At 38.2% G+C, this 20,916-nt stretch overlaps 1 protein-coding gene across 7 annotated transcripts; it reads right to left on the minus strand.

Annotated features, from left to right (window-relative positions):
- Positions 1-4,114: 4,114 nt before the first annotated feature.
- Positions 4,115-20,223, minus strand: LOC127440877 (gastrula zinc finger protein XlCGF7.1-like). 7 transcript variants are annotated; one of them, XM_051697932.1, is made up of 4 exons: positions 18,254-18,417; positions 11,423-11,571; positions 9,701-9,940; positions 4,115-6,600 (listed from the first exon to the last, which is right to left on the minus strand). In XM_051697932.1, exons 3-4 carry the CDS (start codon positions 9,783-9,785, stop codon positions 5,774-5,776), a joined length of 912 nt encoding a protein of 303 aa, XP_051553892.1. In that variant the 5' UTR covers positions 9,786-9,940; positions 11,423-11,571; positions 18,254-18,417; the 3' UTR covers positions 4,115-5,773. The 7 variants fall into 7 exon arrangements, with proteins under 7 accessions (XP_051553892.1, XP_051553887.1, XP_051553888.1 ...); XM_051697927.1 differs by lacking the exons at positions 11,423-11,571; positions 18,254-18,417 and adding an exon at positions 20,024-20,223; XM_051697928.1 differs by lacking the exons at positions 11,423-11,571; positions 18,254-18,417 and adding an exon at positions 20,004-20,223.
- Between the last annotated feature and the right edge of the window lie 693 nt (positions 20,224-20,916).

Here is a 20,916-nt window from a genome sequence, read left to right on the forward strand (position 1 = left end):
CAAAATGACGCCCAGCTTCCTCAAGAGTAAGTACAGCGAGTCGACCCACTCACATGAGAAACATCCAATGGTTTACTCAGACATTGATTCTATAAAAGATATTGCCTGATTTGGACATGTAAATACTGCAACCATTTTTTGTTTCTATTCTCAGTTTGGCCGGGAACATCAGAGCAAACGAGATCTTTTTCTGATGTAAGAGTTTCTTACATTCCTTGAACCGATCGCGTTTCTCTCTTGTCGAACTCACAAAGTCCGGGAACAAGAAAACATTATGGTTCTTCCAAGAAAGCTTCCCTTTGCTCCTCACCTGGCGCAACACAAGATCTTTATCGGATGATCTAAGAAATCTGGCCAGGATCGATTGGGGCCTGTCTCCCTCAGCAGATCTGTGAGCTGGGACTCTGTGAGCTTGCTCAATTTCCAGCTTGTGGCCTGTTATGTTGAGCAGACTCGGGAAAAGCTCCTCTAGGAATTTCACCATATCTCTGCCCTCCTCATGCACAGGAATTCCAACAATTCTGACGTTATTCCTGCGGCTTCTATTCTCAAGATCTTCAAGCTTTTCAAGAATATGTTCCAGATCAACTTTGGTCGCGGGCAGATTAGCAGTTAATTCCCTCTCCGAAGATTCCAGAAAATCGATTCGTTTTTCAACATCAGTCACTCTTGTAGCTAACTCAGAGAATTTTATTTCCATCGCCGTAATCGATCGCCGTATTACAGTGAGATCCTCCAAGTCAGCAAGAATCTTCGTCAACATCACCGACATGTTGGACAACTGACGCTGGATTCCTTCTCCTGCCTTGCCATCCAAATCGAGTCCCCAGTCTGTAGGTCTGTTGGGGCTTTCATCCTGAACACTTAAGTGTCTTTTAATGTCTCCAGAGCCCGAGGATTTTGACTTCTTTGCCATGTTTTGCATCAAAGAGCAAATGTGTAACTGGGTGTATCACAATTCACCAGATTATAACATGAAAATAATTAAAAACTTAGCAAAGTGCGCAGAGCTCGTCGCTCACCCGTCTGCTTCTTGCATGGCGTCACGTGACCCCCAGACCTATGCTACTTAATAAAGATGAGTTATATTTATTTAGAATACTGAGAATTATAGCTTTTAAAGCAATAACAAAATTTTGGAGACAGCAAGAATCCCCAGTTTTAAATGATTGGTTAGATCTAGTTTCCAAAGTACATTCTATGGAGATGATAACATATGAAATTAAGAGCAAAAGTATACTTTTTGAAAAGATATGGGCACCTCTAAAATCAAAGAATATAATATAAAACAAAGGAATATACATTAGATTAATTACTTTCTTATAATTTTCATATTTCTTTTCAATACTTTCATATTTATTTATCTATTTATTTAATTATTTACTCATTTATTATTACTATGTGTGGTTATAAGAGCCTGATATATATATGTGAATATAAGTAAAAAATGAAATGAAAAGAGAAGAAATTAGAAGAAAAAGTGAACAATTATTAGGAAAAAAATATTATGTCTTTAAAAGAATGTTTATTTGTATAATGTATTAAATTATTTGAATGGAAAGACATAAAAAAAGAAAAAACCTTTTCAAAACTTTCTCAGGAAAACCAGGAAGTCATTTTTCTGTTCCTCATCGAGACCAGTACACTGTTGTTCACTGAAGATTTTATCTACAGAGGTCACACCTGACTGCATATGGGCTCCTTCCAAGCCAGGCAAGGCTTCAACAAGGCCACAATAATCAGTACCCTTGGGATCCATTCTTGTACGCCACCATACCACCACCAAAGGTGGTCTTTGGGCGGTCTTGGGGGTCATCCTCCACTTGCCAGTACCTGCTGGCTAGATCTAGAGTAGAGAACCAGGAAGCTTGAGTAAGGGATGTGAAAGTCTCTTCAATATGAGGTATGGGAATGCGTCCTTGTAATGTATAAAATGAAGTTTTCTCGATAATGGCAAGTATGTTGAGGAAACAAATCCATGAAGAGGTGAAGGAAGCTGGTTGTTTTGCAGTAATGCAGGACGAATGTAAAGACATACGTAAGAAAGAGCAGTTGTCCATGGTTGTCCACTATTTGCGCAACAAATCAGTGATTGAAGAATTCCTTGACTTCACTCCAGTAGAAGGTCTGGATGCAGACTCAATACTGAGAAAGATTCAAATGACACTTAGCCAGTGTGTCATTGATATAGGCCCCTGCGTCGGGCAATGCTACGATGGCACAGCTGTGATGTCATAATGGGGTACAAGAAAAATTTCATCATCATGTTCCTCAAGCCTTGTACATACACTGTCACGCACTTAGGCTGAATCTAGTTTTAGTGGATTGTGTGAGCAGAGTCAGACCGGCAGAAGAGTTTTTTGAAACAGTGCAAATGCTGTATAACTTATTTTCTGGATCAGTCATTCACAACATTTTTGTAAAAAAACAAAACAAAAAAAAAACAAAAAAACAGAAAGAACACCAGACACTCGCTAGGCATGTCAGTATTCTGAATTGTGGGCCATAAAGACAGTGCTCCTAGCCATATGTACTACACTACTTGATGTAATCAGCCAGGAAAACCCACACAGGAAACTTGAGGCAAGGTCTCTGAATGGACTCATTGATACACAGTTTGTATTGCAACTGACATTGTTTGAGGATCTTTTTAAAGTGACCATGTCAGATCACCTACAGTCACCCGACCTTGAACTTTCAACAGCAGGAGATTTAGCACAGTCTGTTATTGCTACTATTTCTGAGAAATATTCAGAAAGTTCATTGGAAGAAATAAAAGACCATGCTCAAGATACACTATATTGCCAAAAGTATTCGCTCACCCATCCAAATAATTGAATTCAGGTGTTCCAATCACTTCCATGGCCACAGGTGTATAAAATGAAGCACCTAGGCATGCAGACTGCTTCTACAAACATTTGTGAAAGAATGGGCCGCTCTCAGGAGCTCAGTGAATTCCAGCGTGGTACTGTGATAGGATGCCACCTGTGCAACAAGTCCAGTCGTGAAATTTCCTCGCTACTAAATATTCCACAGTCAACTGTCAGTGGTATTATAACAAAGTGGAAGCGATTGGGAATGACAGCAACTCAGCCACGAAGTGGTAGGCCACGTAAAATGACAGAGCGGGGTCAGCGGATGCTGAGGCGCATAGTGCGCAGAGGTCGCCAACTTTCTGCAGAGTCAATCGCTACAGACCTCCAAAGTTCATATGGCCTTCAGATTAGCTCAAGAACAGTGCGTAGAGAGCTTCATGGAATGGGTTTCCTTGGCCGAGCAGCTGCATCCAAGCCATACATCACCAAGTGCAATGCAAAGCGTCGGATGCAGTGGTGTAAAGCACGCCGCCACTGGACTCTAGAGCAGTGGAGACGCGTTCTCTGGAGTGACGAATCACGCTTCTCCATCTGGCAATCTGATGGACGAGTCTGGGTTTGGCGGTTGCCAGGAGAATGGTACTTGTCTGACTGCATTGTGCCAACTGTGAAGTTTGGTGGAGGGGGGATTATGGTGTGGGGTTGTTTTTCAGGAGCTGGGCTTGGCCCCTTAGTTCCAGTGAAAGGAACTCTGAATGCTTCAGCATACCAAGAGATTTTGGACAATTCCATGCTCCCAACTTTGTGGGAACAGTTTAGGGATGGCCCCTTCCTGTTCCAACATGACTGCGGACCAGTGCACAAAGCAAGGTCCATAAAGACATGGATGAGCGAGTTTGGTGTGGAAGAACTTGACTGGCCTGCACAGAGTCCTGACCTCAACCCAATAGAGCACCTTTGGGATGAATTAGAGCGAAGACTGCGAGCCAGGCCTTCTCATCCAACATCAGTGTCTGACCTCACGAATGCGCTTCTGGAAGAATGGTCAAAAATTCCCATAAACACACTCCTAAACCTTGTGGAAAGCCTTCCCAGAAGAGTTGAAGCTGTTATAGCTGCAAAGGGTGGGCCGACGTCATATTAAACTCTATGGATTAAGAATGGGATGTCACTTAAGTTCATATGCGTCTAAAGGCAGATGAGCGAATACTTTTGGCAATATAGTGTATATGCACAAAGATGGGTATCACTGGATTTAAACACTGGAGTCATATGGATTACTTTTATGTTTCATTTATTTGAGGTACAAAGGTCTGATCACAATTCAATTGCATTGTATGGACCTACCTTCACATACAGTCGCCTTCAGCTTGCTCACAGGGGTCCTAAATACAATTATGATTACATTTTTACACAATTTACAATCATATTTAATCAAACTACACAATGATCACTCTAAGATGTTATATATATTACAGTTTCATTTTTTTTGTTTTTGTTAATGCATGATTTCCCTTAAAGCTGCCTTGAAACGATGTGTTGTGAAAAGCGCTATACAAATAAAAATGACTTGACTACAGAGCTGAGATATTCTTCTAAACATCTTTGTGTTCTGCAGAAGAAAGGTCATACACATCTGGGATGGCATGAGGGTGAGTAAATGATGAGAGAATTAACATTTTTGGGTGAAAGTTAATTAAAATTGTAACTAATATACATTTTTTTTTTTTTTTTTAGAAATAGGTGTTATAACCCATTTAACCCTCATTGGTTAACACTTGCATTGTTTGTGAAACAAAATTAAATAATAAAAGAAAAAAACAAGTTAACGTTTATGAATAATAATCATGTTAAGATGTTAAACAATGTTTACATTCAGCTTTTATGGGCAAAAATGTTTCAATATTTTGGAAGTTGGAAGTTAAACATTTTTGAGAATGACCATTTGCAGTTTCAATCAGTTCCTCGTATAACTGTGAGAATGTGTAGTTAAAGATGCAGATTGAGATATTTTGTAATATGTGTTGTTTTAATAAAATAAATAAATTGAATGAATAACATATCTTTTTATTTAAAATTAACATGACATCAAGTGCATAGTCCTTGAAAACAAATAAAAATGTGTGAAAGTCCTTGAATTTCACTCTGAAGCATCTGAACCCAGTAAGTGTGATGCACCCTCATAGCACCTGTGGCCAAAATTATCTGGCGCCGCCCCTGCACTTATTTGTGCCTCCAAAAAGACACACAGACACACACACAAAAATAGCTCCATGCAAAGCATTTTACATTCATCATGAACATTTTGACTTTTAACAATTTATTGCACTTCCATGATTGTTCCAGACTAGTCATGGAAATCAAAATTTTGAAATTCCCTGATAATTCCAGGTTTTCTGTGATACAATCTTGGATACAATAAAAGACATGCCCAAGTAAGACTTGTTTTTACAAAGCAAAAATGTAATGGGAATACTGGAATAACCAAAAATGTATTTCCTTGAATTCTTTTTTTTTTCATCCACACAGTAGTTGACTGGTTAAGCTTCTATAATCTTGATTTTAATTCAAGAAAGTTTGTTCCATTCTCAAATTCTCAATGCATTAGCACCTTTTAAAAGTGAACAAAATGTAACAAAAGTTAAACTGAAAGGAGACATTACAATAATAGACTTTTCTGTAAGTACATTTCTATTACTACTACTACCCATCATAAAAAAATGCATTCTTAAAACTTAGCAATTTTATTCATCTTTGATGTTTACCTGAAATTCCCACAGTTTAAAGCACTGGACCTGAAAATGAACCCGAAGAACAGCTCACGGTTACATTTTTTCTACCATGCTTTTTTAAAATGTGTTGATTGGGTACTTGATGTGGTGAAACTATACTGAAGGCTGGAGAGAATACTCTCCATTCATTTTCAGGACTCCTGAATGAGTGAAACTCTATAAACATTATGAACAGTTGTTAGATTTTTCTTTAATATGGACTCTCTGGTGCAACTTCAAGTTGCCGGCTCCTGCAAAGGCATCGCCACACTCAAGGCACACATGAGCTTTCACATTACTATGAATTTTCTGGTGCTCGTTAAAATGGTATGGGCATGAAAAACTCTCTCCACAAAAAGAACACAAATGGGGGTCTTTGTGAATGTTCAAGTCTGATTCCAAGATAAAACTTTCAGCGCACTGATCACAGTTAAATGACTTTGCTCCAGTGTGCAGAAAGGAAAGATGACATTGAAGATTATTTAAATACTTGAATCTCTCTCCACAATGATGGCATGTGAAAGGCCTCTCTTCAGTGTGAACACTCATGTGGGCATTAAGACTTTTTATTTGTCTGAAACTCTTTCCACACTGAGGACATGTGAAAGGATTCTCTTCATAGTGAACTCTTATGTGCCTTTTAAGATTTTCTTTCTGTGAGAAACTCTTTCCACACTGAGGACATGTGAAAGGATTCTCTCTGGTGTGAACTCTTATGTGTCTTTTAAGGTTTTCTTTCTGTGAGAAACTCTTTCCACAATGAGGACATGTGAAAGGTTTCTCTCCAGTATGAATTCTCACATGACTGGTAAGGTGTCCTTTTTGTCTAAAACTCTTTCCACACTGAGGACATGTGAAAGAATTTGTGGCTCCTGTCTGTCGCGTTGTTTGTTGTGAGGAATTATTTTCAGTCTGTGAGCAACAAAATGTTATGGATGTATGTGGTTCCTGATACCAATGTTTCTCCTCCACTTCATTCAGTTCTTGACTTTCCACCTTCACTTCCATCAGGCCTACAAGAAACATGAAAAGGTAAAAAATTAACTAAAATTAAGGGCAACAAATGTGAAATGAAAATAAGATTGGTTCAGCAATATGTCAGACGAAGGTCTTGTTAATTTATTGGTCCCTGAGGGTTGTGTCTGTAACCCCAATTTTAATATTTTTTTTAATATGCTGATGATATGGCATTGATATGGAGTTTAATATAAACAAATCCAAAGAACTGGTGATAAGCTATACAAAAAAAAAAAAAAAAAAAGTAATATTAACTCCAGTAGTAATAAAAAATAAGCACCCTGCTGAAACAGTTGATAGTTTCAAATTGACAGTTATATATGGGTTTAGTAAATTGAACATACAAACTATATATATATATTTTTTAAATGTATGCAATGTCTGTACCTAGTTGGGAGAGTTGTACACCACTAAAAGAAAAAAACCCACACGTGTACTACAAAACATATATATATATATAAACATATAATTGCCTGCGGCGATCACTTCTACCGCTGAAACCTGAGCAGTCCACTCAGAGATCGCTACTGACGGGAGATCACTATCGCGAGAGGCCTCAGAACGTGATCACTACCGACGGGGGCAGGAACACTCCACATTCGACATTCCCGTTCGACAGGCCCTGCGCATCGGACATCGCCATAGGCCCCGCCCTTTCCTAGCGACGGCACCTGGCACCTGGCGACGGCACCTGGCTCCCTGACTAGGCAACTTTAAACTAGCTGTTTACAAGAAAACCTTGTTTATCAAGATGTGTTTTTGCAGTTTAGCTGATTGCAAAATTAATAAATAAATGTCTACATGGCAACTGGTACTGGCCTCCCCGGATAAGAAGCCAGTTAACAAGGGTTAGTGGATCCTCTCAGCAGTCCGAACTGTCCTTTGTAGTCTTCTGATGTCTGATTTCGTAGCTGAACCAAACCAGAGAGTTACTGAAGTGCAGAGGACAGACTCAATGACTGCTGAGTAAAACTGTATCAGCAGTCCCTGTGGCAGGTTGAATTTCCTCAGCTGGAGAAGGAAGTACAACCTCTGCTGGGCCTTTTTCACAATGGAGTCAATGTGGGTCTCCCACTTCAGGTCCTGTGAGATGGTAGTGCCCAGGAACCTGAATGACTCCACTGCTGCCACAGTGCTGTTTAGAATGGTGAGGGGGGTCAGTGTTAGGGTGTTTCTCCTAAAGTCCACAATGATCTCCACTGTTTTGAGCGTGTTCAGCTCAAGGTTGTTTTGACTGCACCAGACAGCCAGCTGTTCAATCTCCCTTCAGACTCATCGTCATCTAGGATGAGGCCGAACCTTCAGGAGCTTGACAGAGGGGTCCTTGGCAATGCAGTCCCTGGTGTAGAGGCAGAAGAATTGTGGGGAGAGCACACATCGGGGGGCAGCAGTGCTGATTGTTCAGGTGCTAGAAGTGAGTTTCCCCTGTCTCACAAGCTGCTGCCTGTCTGTCAGAAAGCTGGTAGTCCACTGACAGATAGACATGGGAACAGAGAGTTGGTGTAATTTATGCTGGAGTATAGCTGGGATGATGGTGTTGAAAGCCAAACTGAAGTCCACAAAAAGGATCCTTGCATATGTCCCTGGTCTGTCCAGATGTTGCAGGATATGATGCAATCCCATGCTGACTGCATCATCCACAGACCTGTTTGCTCGATAAGCAAATTGAAGGGGATCTAGAAAGGGTCCAGTGATGTTTTTCAGGTGGGCCAACACCAGTCTCTCAAATTATTTCATGACCACAGACGTCAGGGCGACAGGTCTGCAGTCATTAAGTCCTGTGATTTTTGGTTTCTTTGGAACAGGAATAATGATTGAGCGTTTGAAGCAGCATGGGACTTCACACTGCTCCAGTGATCTATTGAAGATCTGTGTGAAGATGGGGGCCAGCTGGTTAGCACAGGATCGAAGACACGCTGGTGAGACGCCATCTGGGCCTGAAGCCTTCCTCGTCTTTTGTTTCCGAAAGACGCGGCTCACATCATCTTCACAGATCTTCAGTGCAGGTTGAGTAGCAGGAGGGGGGAGGAGAGGAGTTGCAGGAGGTGTTGGTGTTTGTGTGAAGTGAAGGTCAGAGTGGGTGTGGGGTGTGAGATTGGGCCTTTCAAATCTACAGAGAACACATTCAGGTCGTCAGCCAGTTGTTGGTTTCCTACAGAGTTGGGGGTAGGAGTCCTGTAATTTGTGAGTTGTTTCATGCCACTCCACACTGATGCAGGGTCGTTAGCTGAAAACGTGTTTTTCAGCTTATGAGAGTATCTTCTTTTAGCCACTCTGATTTCCCTGTTCAGTGTGTTCCTGGCCTGATTGTACAAGACTTTATCCCCACCCCTGTAAGCATCCTCTTTGGCCTGATGAAGCTGCCTGAGCTCTGCTGTAAACCATGGTTTGTCATTGTTGAACGTTAAATAAGTCCTAGTAGGAATGCACATATCCTCACAGAAACTGATATATGATGTAACAGTATCTGTGAGCTCGTCCACATACTCTCCTGTCGTGGGTAAGTATTTTAGATTGAAAGACTTGCTTGACTGTTGTAGAGATGACAAATTGTCACTGTAGTGATTTCCTCATTCCACAAGGCAATGAGCTGTCAACAAATGATTGCTCATCACATGTACTGGATGTGACTTTATTTTTTATATTATTTATTATTCTGTATTATATTTTTTGTGGATGGTTGTGGATACTGGATTTACACTTTCAGAGAGCTCAATAAAATAGTCAAATTATATTTTGGTTGCATCTGTGAGACAAATGTATTTGATTGTGTAAAATAGGCACATAATATCATAATATCGATTGCAGACCCCTGAATCAGATCTAATCGAAATTGCATCGCGGCAGACTTTGAGGTATCGGCAAACATCAGATCGCTGGCTAAGAGAATCGATATAAGATGAAACTTGCAATTTACACCCCTACTACATATGTTTTTTGTGATCAAATTGTGACCCATTTTTCACATTTATTTAGTGCTGACCTCTTGTGATCAGATCCCCTGACACACATCTTAATTCCAGGTGTAAACGGGGTCTGAGATACTCAAATCACACATCAGAAGTCATTAATAAAGAATCAAGAATGGACACAAACCTATTTGTTCCTCAGTATCTTCATTTTTCTCTCTGTGTGGTTCTGGATAACCCATGTCCTCTCTCTCCTCTTTAATAAAATCCATCTTTGCAGTAGTATGTCCGAAATTGTTGACACATGAAGTTTGTCCTGCTCTTCTGGAAACTCTTCTTCAATTCAAAGATGACAGGAATATTCAGAGCATTTATTGGTGAATTGCTTTGGGAGTGGATTCACAATCACTATGTGGTAGCGACAGACCTGCCAACATTAAAAATAAATGTCAGAATTTAAAAATGTTCTGTATTAACACCTTTAAGCTTTTCTGCATTAATCTTGACATTTCTGTATTTTCCTCAAAATGTACTCTGACAGCCCCCACATTATCACATGTTGAAGAAAGTATGAATCACAAATAAAAGTACAAAAACAGACAAAAAAAATAAAAATAAAGGAAGTACAATGATAAAAAAACTTCACAGCATCTTTTTTTGGGGGGGGGGGGGGGGGGGGGGGGGATTTTTCCCCTTTTTCTCCCAATTTGAAATGCCCAATTCCCACTGCGCTCTAAGTCCTCGTGGTCGCATAGTGATTCGCCTCAGTCCGGGTGGCGGAGGACGAATCCCAGTTGCCTCCGCATCTGAGACAGTCAACCCGCGCATCTTATCACGTGGCTTGTTGAGCGCATTGCCACGGAGACATAGCGCGTGTGGAGGCTTCACGCCATCCACCGCGGCAACCACACTCAATTCACCATGCGCCCCAATGAGAACAATCCACATTATAGCGACCACGAGGAGGTTACCCCATGTGACTCTACCCTCCCTAGCAACCAGGCCAATTTGGTTGCTTACGAGACCTGGCTGGAGTCACTCAGCACGCCCTTGGATTCAAACTAGCGAACTCCAGGGGTGGTAGCCAGCGTATTTTACCATTGAGCTACCCAGGCCCACTTCACAGCATCTTTAATTATCATGGGTTAAAGGCTACAGTCAGTCAGCCTCATTACCACAGACACTTATCAGGGCATGCATAGGTCCAGACCTCGGTCAATTTTTCATATTCAAAAATAAAATTTGAAGCTACATACAACTGAACAACACGTGACTACAATTTTTAATTGCCTTCGGTCAGTTCATATAAGACATGTTCACGATACAGTGCAGTGCACTGAATCTTTAATTTAATGTTTATTCAAAAAGATTTAATATCATTAATTGGCTTTAAATTACTGTCCAGGGGTCCAGACCGCAGCTGAAGCAGCACATACAGTGGATATAAAAAGTCTACACACCTGTTGAAACAGCAGCTTTTTGTGATGTAAAAAATGAAACAAAGATAAACCATATCAGACTTTTTGCACCTTTAATGTAAAAATTGCAACCTATGCAATAATTGATGAGAAGGCAAAAGAGAAAACTGGTCAGGGAGGCTGTCAAGAGGCCTACAGCAACATTAAAGGAGCTGCAGCTCTTTCTGGCAAGTACTGGTTGCTCCCTACATGTGACAACTATCTCCCGTATTCTTCATCTGTCTGGGCTATGGGGCAGGGTGGCAAGACCAAGCCTTTTCTGATGAAAAAACACAAAAAAAAAACATCCAAGCCTGGAAAAAATCTATATCCAGTCTCCCAAAAACCATGCGGAAAAATGTGTTATGGTCTGATGAGGTCAAGATTAAACTTTTTGCCCAAAATTGTAAAAGGTATGTTTGGCGCATCACATCAGCAAAAGAACACCATACCCACAGTGAAGCATGGTGGTGGCAGCATCATGCTTTGAGGCTGCTTTTCTTCAGCTGGAACTGGGGCTTTAGTGAAGGTGGAGGGAATCATGACTCGCTCCAAGTACCAGTCAATTTTGGCACAGAAACTTTTGGCATCTGCTAGAAAGCTGAAAATGAGACCTTTCACTTTTCAGTATGACAATGATCCAAAGCACACATCCAAATCAACAAAAGAATGGCTTCAGCAAAAAAAGATTAATGTTTTGGAATAGCTCAGCCAGAGCCCAGACCTGAATCCTATACAAAATCTGTCGGGGGGACCTGAAGAGGGCCGTACACAGGAGATGCCCTCGCAATTTGACAGATCTGGAATGTTTTTGCAAAAAAGAGTGGGGAAATATTCCCAAGTCAAGATGTGCCAAGCTAATAGACACTTATCCAAACAGACTGAGTGCAGTAATAAAATCAAAGGGTGCTTCAACTAAGTATTAGTTTGGGATGTGCACACTGCTGTTTTAACAGGTGTGTGTAGACTTTTTTTATCCAATGTATACGGCATGTGGCACCTTTTACTTTTCTCAGCGCTGGTCAGGATGGACCAATCACAGTAGTTTATTACTACTGGATGAGTAGTTGAAGAAACGATTGTATAGATAGTGCTGCGGCAGGATTCCACCCACAGGTACAAATCATTCCAATTATCGTTTTTTTATTCAAAATTACTATCCAGTTTAAAAATGTCTCAAATTAGACATAAAAATGTCCTGAGATTTGAATGCAGATCATTGGAGGATTCGGTTTTCTGAACCATCAAGCGCCCCCTGGAGGAAGAAAGTTGTGTCTCAATGGTAACAGTTTCTCAATTTCAGTTCCTCACACACAGCTATTGTATGACTTTTGAAAACATGTAAAATAGCACATCACTGAAGAAAAAAAATAACTTATATAATCTTCTATAAGAAAACTATATCTTCATGTCTAGAGACACTAAAGGGTCTTAATCCAGCCCTGATGATTATGACATTATCTGAAACATGCAAAAAATAGTAGCACACTACACTACTACACAATCTGTAGTACAGACTACAGTATGAAATGTCAAATATGCGAACACTGTCCAAGATTAAGGCTATGCTATTTCTTTCATTTTAGTAACTGATGTTTCACAACATTAAAAACAGAATTGTAATTTTGGTACAATTCTTGCACCTTGAACCTCACTGATTTTCAAACCACGGTTACGGCCATTACATAGTCTGTGAAGGTGTGGAAATCACAAGGTAACTGGCAATATGACATAATATAATATATTATATACATTATATAACAAAGTACAATCCATCGATATGAGTTTCTGCAGTTAATCCAGGATGAACTTCAAATACATTATCATTAATCAGTTAGTACAAAATCTTTGTTTAAACACTGGCCCTTAACATTTACTTGGTCTACAAATTTTAAACCATGACTTGCACTCCACACATAAAACTAATATTGACATTATATTCATGCTGTTTAGCCAGAGGGGAACTGACCCCCACAGTGAGCCTAGTTTCTCCCCAGGTTATTTCTCTCCATTAACCAACATCTAATTGAGTTTTGTGTTCCTTGCCACAGTCGCCTTCGGCTTTCTCACAGGGGTTCTAAATAAAAATTTCATTTACTTATTTATTTTTAGACACAATTTACAATAGGGCTGCATGACTTATAGAATTTATCGAAATATTGCAAATGTCCATATCGTGATATGCATATCGCAAGGACTTACGATAACAGAACGATTTTAATACGTTCAGGGCCGGCCTTACCATTTTGGGCGCCCTATGCCGATTTTCAAAATGGGCCCCCCCTACCTACTGGTGCACCTACCCAAACACTCCCAACATCAATAACTAAGCAAGCTTAAACTGTGCCAACAAACAAGTCAATTTATTCAAAAGTATAAAGCTTAAAAATTCGAGTTTATTAGCACAGGTATAACTGCTTCAGAAGTACAAAAATGAAAGAATAAATTTTTTTTTAACAAACTTACCAATCAAACCAATCACATGCACAAATTAATAATGAGCTTTAATGAAATTCCAAGACTGTGCAAACAAATAAGAAAGAAATAATTACCAAAATAAGTTAAGGTAGATGCTATTTACACTTATTGAGAATAGTAGCACATGCTATTTGCACCCTGGTGTAAATTGTGGCAGGTATGTTTTGCACAGCAGTATATTATAGTGTATTCTAAAACAGCATATAAAATAACAACATATTCAGTGCATGTAGAATTGTGAGGGAACTTAAATACATCGTTACCATTGGGACAAAACGCACCTGATTTGTCGCGTAATGGTACCTCATCACTCCTGTCAGAAAGAGAGAAAGAGAGACTGTTCTCTTCCCTATGTACACATCATGGCCCTCGCACTCCCACGTGCCCTACCTAAACCAAACCTATGTCACTAATAAGGCAGGGGGCTCCCTGGTGTTCGTGGGGGCCCTAAGCAGCCGCTTATGTTGCTTATTAGGCAGGCACTGAATAAGTTGAAAAGTAACCTCTATGGCAACACAGACAGCAGATAATAGACCAGGTGCAAGATTGTCACTTGGTGTGTGTGCGTGCAGTGCATATGAGCAGAGAGAGGAAACTTTTCTTGTTGTACTGTGATGTTATGTCATGTTTCTTTTTCATGCTATAAGTTAAGAGAGAGGGCACACTGTGCCCTGCGAATGGGCAGCTATCACATTCTGTCACACAGCATTAAAGAGTATCAAAACAACATTTGTGCAGATAATAATGAGACCAGACGCCGGCTTGAATCTCAAACTTGGCTTGTTTATTGGTCGTTGTGGATATGTCAACGGATGGTTTTCAAATAATTGATTGTCCCATGAAATCATTCCCCTCACTCTCATGTTAAGTGCGAACTGAGAACAGGTATGTTAAACCAATGCAAATGTAAACACCAAGTGCTTCTGTACAACATTTTTCAAAATAGAAGTCCAAGATTGAATAAACTAATCATAAAATAAATACGAATATGAATTACAGTGTAAAAATATGAAACGACTATTTTAGGACATCTCACAATATGGTGAAATTAACTTTATATTCATATGCTTTTTACAAAAGAATACAAATACTTAAATATGAATTTTATTATCTGCTACATAGCTAATGGTAAATCTGTATATATTGTATGCAGTGTAAATAAAATTTGGAACAACAAAGTATTTTGTGATCACTGGGAGAGACCGTAATTTTTTTTTCAAATAAAATTGAGTTTATTTAAGCGGTGGGGGTTCCGATGTTCCGTGCACTTCGATGACGTCATCATAGGAATATTGTATTGCATATCGAATATCGCATTATCCAACAACTTATCGCATATCGCATTTTTTCCCCATATCGAGCAGCCCTAATTTACAATCCTATTTTTATCAAACTGCACAATAATGACTAAGACTTTTTAAAAAAGTCAGTTTAATTTTCTGTTAAAGCATGATTTTCTGTAAAGCTGCTTTGAAACAATTGTGAAAAGCGCTATACAAATAAAAATGATATGACTTTCAATATCTAGGTCATGATACGATATTATTGCGATTCTTTATTTTTGGTGTGTTATGATTCATAACTGCGGTGTATGCAAAATTTTACTTCTTCATCTTCATAGGACTTCAGAGAACTGTTACCAAATGGCCAAATGCAGGGCTCCAGACTGCGACTAAATGGTTGCATTTTGCGACTGTTTTTTCCTGCTAGTGCGAATAAGCTGTTATAGGTCGCACTGGTGCAACTTCAGTGTTAGCCAACTCTCCCTCTCTCTCCATTTATGCGCTGCCATTTTCTGTAAAATAATATAAACCGGCAAGCGCATCACCCGGCTCAATGGACAGAGCAGCGCGAGCGCTAGCAGATGAGTTAACCACGGACTGGTCTCGAGCTCTCAACCGCGCCGTGCAGTGTAACTCATTGATGGTACGTGTCCGCTGGCATCTTTTCAACTGTAAATGCACAAGTATACAGGGTTGGGAGGGTGACTTTTGAAATGTATTCCACTACAGATTCCAGAATACATGCTGTAAAATGTAATTTGTAACCGTTAGTATTCTGTTAGATTACTCAAGGTCAGTAACGTATTCTAAATACTTTGGATTACTTCTTCAGCACTGGTAGATTTTTTCACTTGTTTTGACTATAAAAACTCTGCCAGTACAGTAAGACAAAATACACATGTTAAAAATACATTCTCTGAAAAACCTAAATATCTTATGTAGTGATGTTTCTAAAACAAGATAAATCAAACTGATCTTGTTTTAAGGATTTTTATATATTTTTACAGGAAAACAATAAAAAAATTATTATCAAGAATATGATTTTTGCCCTAATATCAAAGGTCTTACTAGAAAAATGGAAATTATGATCAAACGTGAATTTTCTTGATAAAAAAATATGATCGTGCCAAGTAACATGTGCATGGAAAATGGCTAGAAATAGCATTTTAGCTTAGCGTAAAGCTGACAATTTACACAAGGTTTACTTCTATTTCTTCTGCTCCAAACTTACTTCAAACTTATTCTCTGTCTGCTCGTATGAATGTAACACATCATAAGAAAGTGTTTCACCGCTGTTCAAATGCACTTTGGATCACATAATTTATATGTATAAATGTTTTCCATCTGAAAGGACTAAATACACTGTGTAACAAATTTTACATTTTTTTTTTGTTCCTGGGTAGTAAGTGTTATTTCCTAACTTCTTATGCCTCAAAAGTACAGAAAATGGCTATTATTCCCCACAAACTTTGCTTTTGTGGCCAGGACAGTGATATTTTGAAATTTACCTATTTTCCAGAACATTCCAGATAGATTCAGTGCTGAGTAAACTTGGAGTAACTTCTAGAACTTTCTAGAACTTTCCAGTAATATAAATAGTAGTATAAATACAGGAGCCTTAATTAATATATAAGCCTTCAATTTATAAAGAAGATCCACAGATAAAGAAGATCCTGGAGTGCAATGAATTCTCCAAGAAGCTCACTAGTAAGGAGAAAGTGGCTTGGAACAACTTTGTCGCAGTGGTTCGGGGCTTCCTGGGTAATCAAAAGGCCGAAAACTATGTGGAGCTGGTTGAGACTCTGGTGAAGAACTATGGCACAATGGGCTGTAGGATGTCCCTCAGAGTCCATATCCTTGATGCTCACCTTGATAAATTCAAGGAGAACATGGGAGCATACTCGGAGGAGCAAGGCGAGCTCTTCCACCAGGATATCCTGGACTTTGAACGCCGCTACCAAAGACAGTATAACGAGAACATGATGGGAGACTACATTTGGGCGCTAATTCGTGAAAGTGATTTACAGTATAATCGTAAATCTCAAAAAACTACTCACTTCTAAATCATTTGTAGTCATTTTTGTATTACTTTAGTATAAATACATGTTAATTTGGATTCATATGTTGTTTTTTTCTGACTTTGTGAACGAAAAGACACAAATTTGCCCTTTTTCTCTTTGGAAATAGGTACATTTCAAAATATCATTGTCCTGGTCACAAAAGCAAAATTTGTGGGGAATAATGGCCATTTTCTATACTTTTTAGGCATAAGCAATTACGAAATAACACTTAATACCCAGGAACAAAAATTGTGTTACATAGTGATATTAAATGAAAAAAATCACAATAAAATGCAAAGTAACCTCTTCAGTAATCAAAATACTTTTTGAATGTAACTGTATTCTAATTACCAATTATTTAAATTGTAACTGTAGTGGAAAACAGTTACTTATATTTTGTATTTTAAATATGTAATCCTGTTACATGTATTCCGTTACTCCCCAACCCTGCATATACATAAGATTATATTTTTGCTCGTATACGGAAAACAATGATAGACTATACATACTCACTTTACATATTACAAACACACCCCAAAGCGGCTGCTCTCTCGGGCATTGTGTGCGTCATTGAGCGTATTTCTTTCGCACTAGTGGACACGCACTGAGAAGCAGTAAGATGCACAGCACGAGTCGCAGAAACCATTTGCATTCTCTGGTGCAAGCCTCTATGAATACCCTCAGTGAGTAAACTACATTAAAACCACATTATACGGCCCAATGTTCTGAACAACGTTTAAAAGATGAACAGGATTTACTGTGACGTGCACTGACATAAATCAGCAGACTTTTCACACATCATCACCCTTATATGACCATGAATTTACTATAGCAAAACCAACTGTATTAACTATAGTATTTCAGAAAAAAATATATTAAAAATAAATATTCTCATATAACTATTACATTTATAATATGCTTCATAGGAGTGAGGGAATAACATTCATTTTTATTGCACCTAAGGCAATTTATATATATATATATATATATATATATAGTTTTTAATTGTGTTTAAGGTACTGGTTTTCATTACAAATAATGCCATAGTTTGTTTTATAGAAATCATGTAACATCTAACCATGGTAATGAAGATCCATGCTTGGTTATACATGAAGTTACCATGGTCTTGTTACCAAAAACACTGTTAAAACTATAATAATAAAAATAAAATTAAAATAAAAAGAAACTATGGTCAATTTTATATGGGCAAATGGAAAACAGAATCAAGGGCTTTAAAGCCTGGACCTTTGTGAATTATGGACATGGCTAGTTTTTCTTCTGTGTAAAATCTGTTCTCTTCTAATGCTCTCTGACTGTAGAAAAAGATATCTAGTTTTGTTTGATTTAAAATCTCCAAGAGATGGCTGAACTTGTATCAACATGATCCTGATGAAAGGAGGTCCAATTCAGTCGTACTGTCTGAATAACTTAGCCCTATCTAAATGAGGTGTTAACTTTTTACCTTTTATAGATACCATAGATCAATGTTTTCAAACTGGGGTCCAGGGACCCCTACGGGACCACCAGGAGGTGCTAAGGGGTCTGCAGAAAATATTTTTTTAAAAAAGAGAGAAAAAAAAAAAAAGACCCAATTTAACAATATTATTCTTTCATTCTACTTTTTAAAGAGTATAAATATATTTCAGTTCAATTAAAAAAAAAAAAACTTCAGTTTTGTACATCTAATATTACTCTAACAGTGGGTATAAAAAAAGATATGCGCTCAACTTAATACAAAGTAATATTTTCCAGATATTTTAATATTATATTTTAATCATTTCTTTTCATTTTTCTTAATTTCCTTTATACAAAATAACAGCCAGTTATTTAATTTTGCAAACCACACACTGTCTTTATAATATAACGCTTAGTTTTTTCTCACACAGTATAAAAGGGAATTTATATCTAAAATATAAAGCTGTCTATATATTTTTGAAAAGGGGTCCCTCGCAAGGGGATCATCATGTTTGGGGGTCCATGGTATCAAAAAGTTTGAAAACCCCTGTACAGAAAACCTGTTTTCCCAGTAAAATTAAATCTGCATATCAACTCAAAATCAATGCCTTACCATCCAATGAGTATTTCAGTTGGGCAAAAAATTCAATATTATTGGTAATTGCACTTATTTTTGTACTATATAATATTAATATCACTTTTATTATTAGTTTCTGCATTTAAATTTGTAATTTGATAGGCCGCAGACCCCCACCGGTTCTACCAAATTAGGTGCTGGTACCACCAACTATAGAACTTGGTGGCACTGTTTTCAATTTCCCGTCTCGTGTTTTCTTTCACATCGGCGTATATTCTTAGCGGGTAATATAATGTTTAAGGAATTAAAAAATATAAAAATTGTCAAAAAACATGAGGATGTGTAGTGCCGATTCTTCACATAGTCGTTTTTTTTATTGACAGTGGCTCACCTGAGTGTGTAGATGTCAAGAGGTGATGGTCTGAGGTTAGTTACGCTGATATCATTAAATACTTTTAGTTTTTAAAAAGTCAAATACATTTTTGTGGTATTCAATAGTATGCCACAAATACTGGCGATTGAGCTTAGCTTGTATTGGACCCGGAACATTACTTTAAGTGTAATAAAAAAATAATCATGATTATAATTTTTGAACAAAATCATTATTATTTTAATTATTAATGTGCAGCGCTAATGATGAATTTATGTCTGTTAACATAAATACACAGGGGAAGAAAAAAAAAAGGAAAAAAAAAAAAATCCCCTATATATTCTCATAACAGAGTGGGCTTCTGGGCCCACAGCAGCTTGTAACACTATAAATACCTTTATAAATGTCTTTATTCTTTTTTAAAGTCTATTAAAATTATAATAGGTGGAAATTAAATACTGGGTACTTAAAAGTCATCGAACTGTGTAAGTGACCCAGAAACATCCTCACATGAACCTCCAGCAGTCTGATACACAACATACATAAAATATAAGGAGAAAATGTGTTCATGTAACTCTGTATGTAACCAGATCTCTGCTAAACTGACACTCTGAACACATTAATCCAAGTAATCTGAACATTTACCGACAGAAAGTAAAAGCAAAATCTGTAAATGCACTTTACACAAACATTTACAACTATCAGCACTTCATAAAACAACGAAAATTATTTCTATAATATTATCATGTAGTTAGAACAAATCTGTAAAACTTTATATCAATTTTGAACCTTTTTCGTCGTTTTATTCACCTTGAATGAGGAAGACTAACCTGAAACAGAAAGAGAAACACCAGACCGACTCGCGTGGCGCGGCTTTATGACGTCAAAACAACAGAACTGTTCGGAGAATCAAAATAAAAATCCTTTTTATTAAATCACAAAATGCTTTCATTTTAAAGCACTTTTAAAGAGGAATTCAGTTGTTTATTGAGTTCTCTAGCAAGCGTTAGCATTGCTCTTCTTCGTGTACTTTAAGCACCGATGTGACAGTGGTGTTAGACGCTATACTGCCATCTATCGACATTGATCAGCAAGATCGTCTCTACTGCCCTCGCTAGCTCTGGAATATCATTTGCATCGGGAACATGTCGGAGTTTGAGGTGATTTCTAAAGTTATTTATTACTACTATAATATAATTGCTTTTCCTAAAAACAAACATAAGAATTCATGCAAACAGACCTACTGGTAAAGACAGATTATTATTGAGACTTGGTGACTTTTTGTCCATTTCATTTCTGAACACACACAAAGAAATTGGAGTTGATTCAATCAGTCTAAGTGGTAGAAGAAAAAAACTTGTTCTGTTCCCAGTCAAAAGTGACCGCCATAGGAAATGAATGGGGAAACACAAAAAAAAAAAAAAACACTAAAAAATTAAAAAACAGCCACAATGCAGAAAATACACACACAGACATGGCGCCGCAGATGGCTGCCTCGGTGTGGAGCTCCTCAGTTCTTTTGTTGTTTTTGTTTGTCCTGTGTTTAGTCATCTTTTTCCAGTCAGTTTTAACAGAGATGAACTGCTGAACATTCGACAGCATATACCAGACAATCTTTTCCCGGTTTTCGAATATTCAGATGTTTTGTTAGACATTTTAGTTGGAGGCGCAGCTCTGCTTTTCAAGAGACGCAGGCGAGGGAGACGAGCCGGTTCGCTGGTCA

Source organism: Myxocyprinus asiaticus, chromosome 5, assembly GCF_019703515.2.
Source record: "Myxocyprinus asiaticus isolate MX2 ecotype Aquarium Trade chromosome 5, UBuf_Myxa_2, whole genome shotgun sequence".
Taxonomy (NCBI): Eukaryota; Metazoa; Chordata; class Actinopteri; order Cypriniformes; family Catostomidae; genus Myxocyprinus; species Myxocyprinus asiaticus.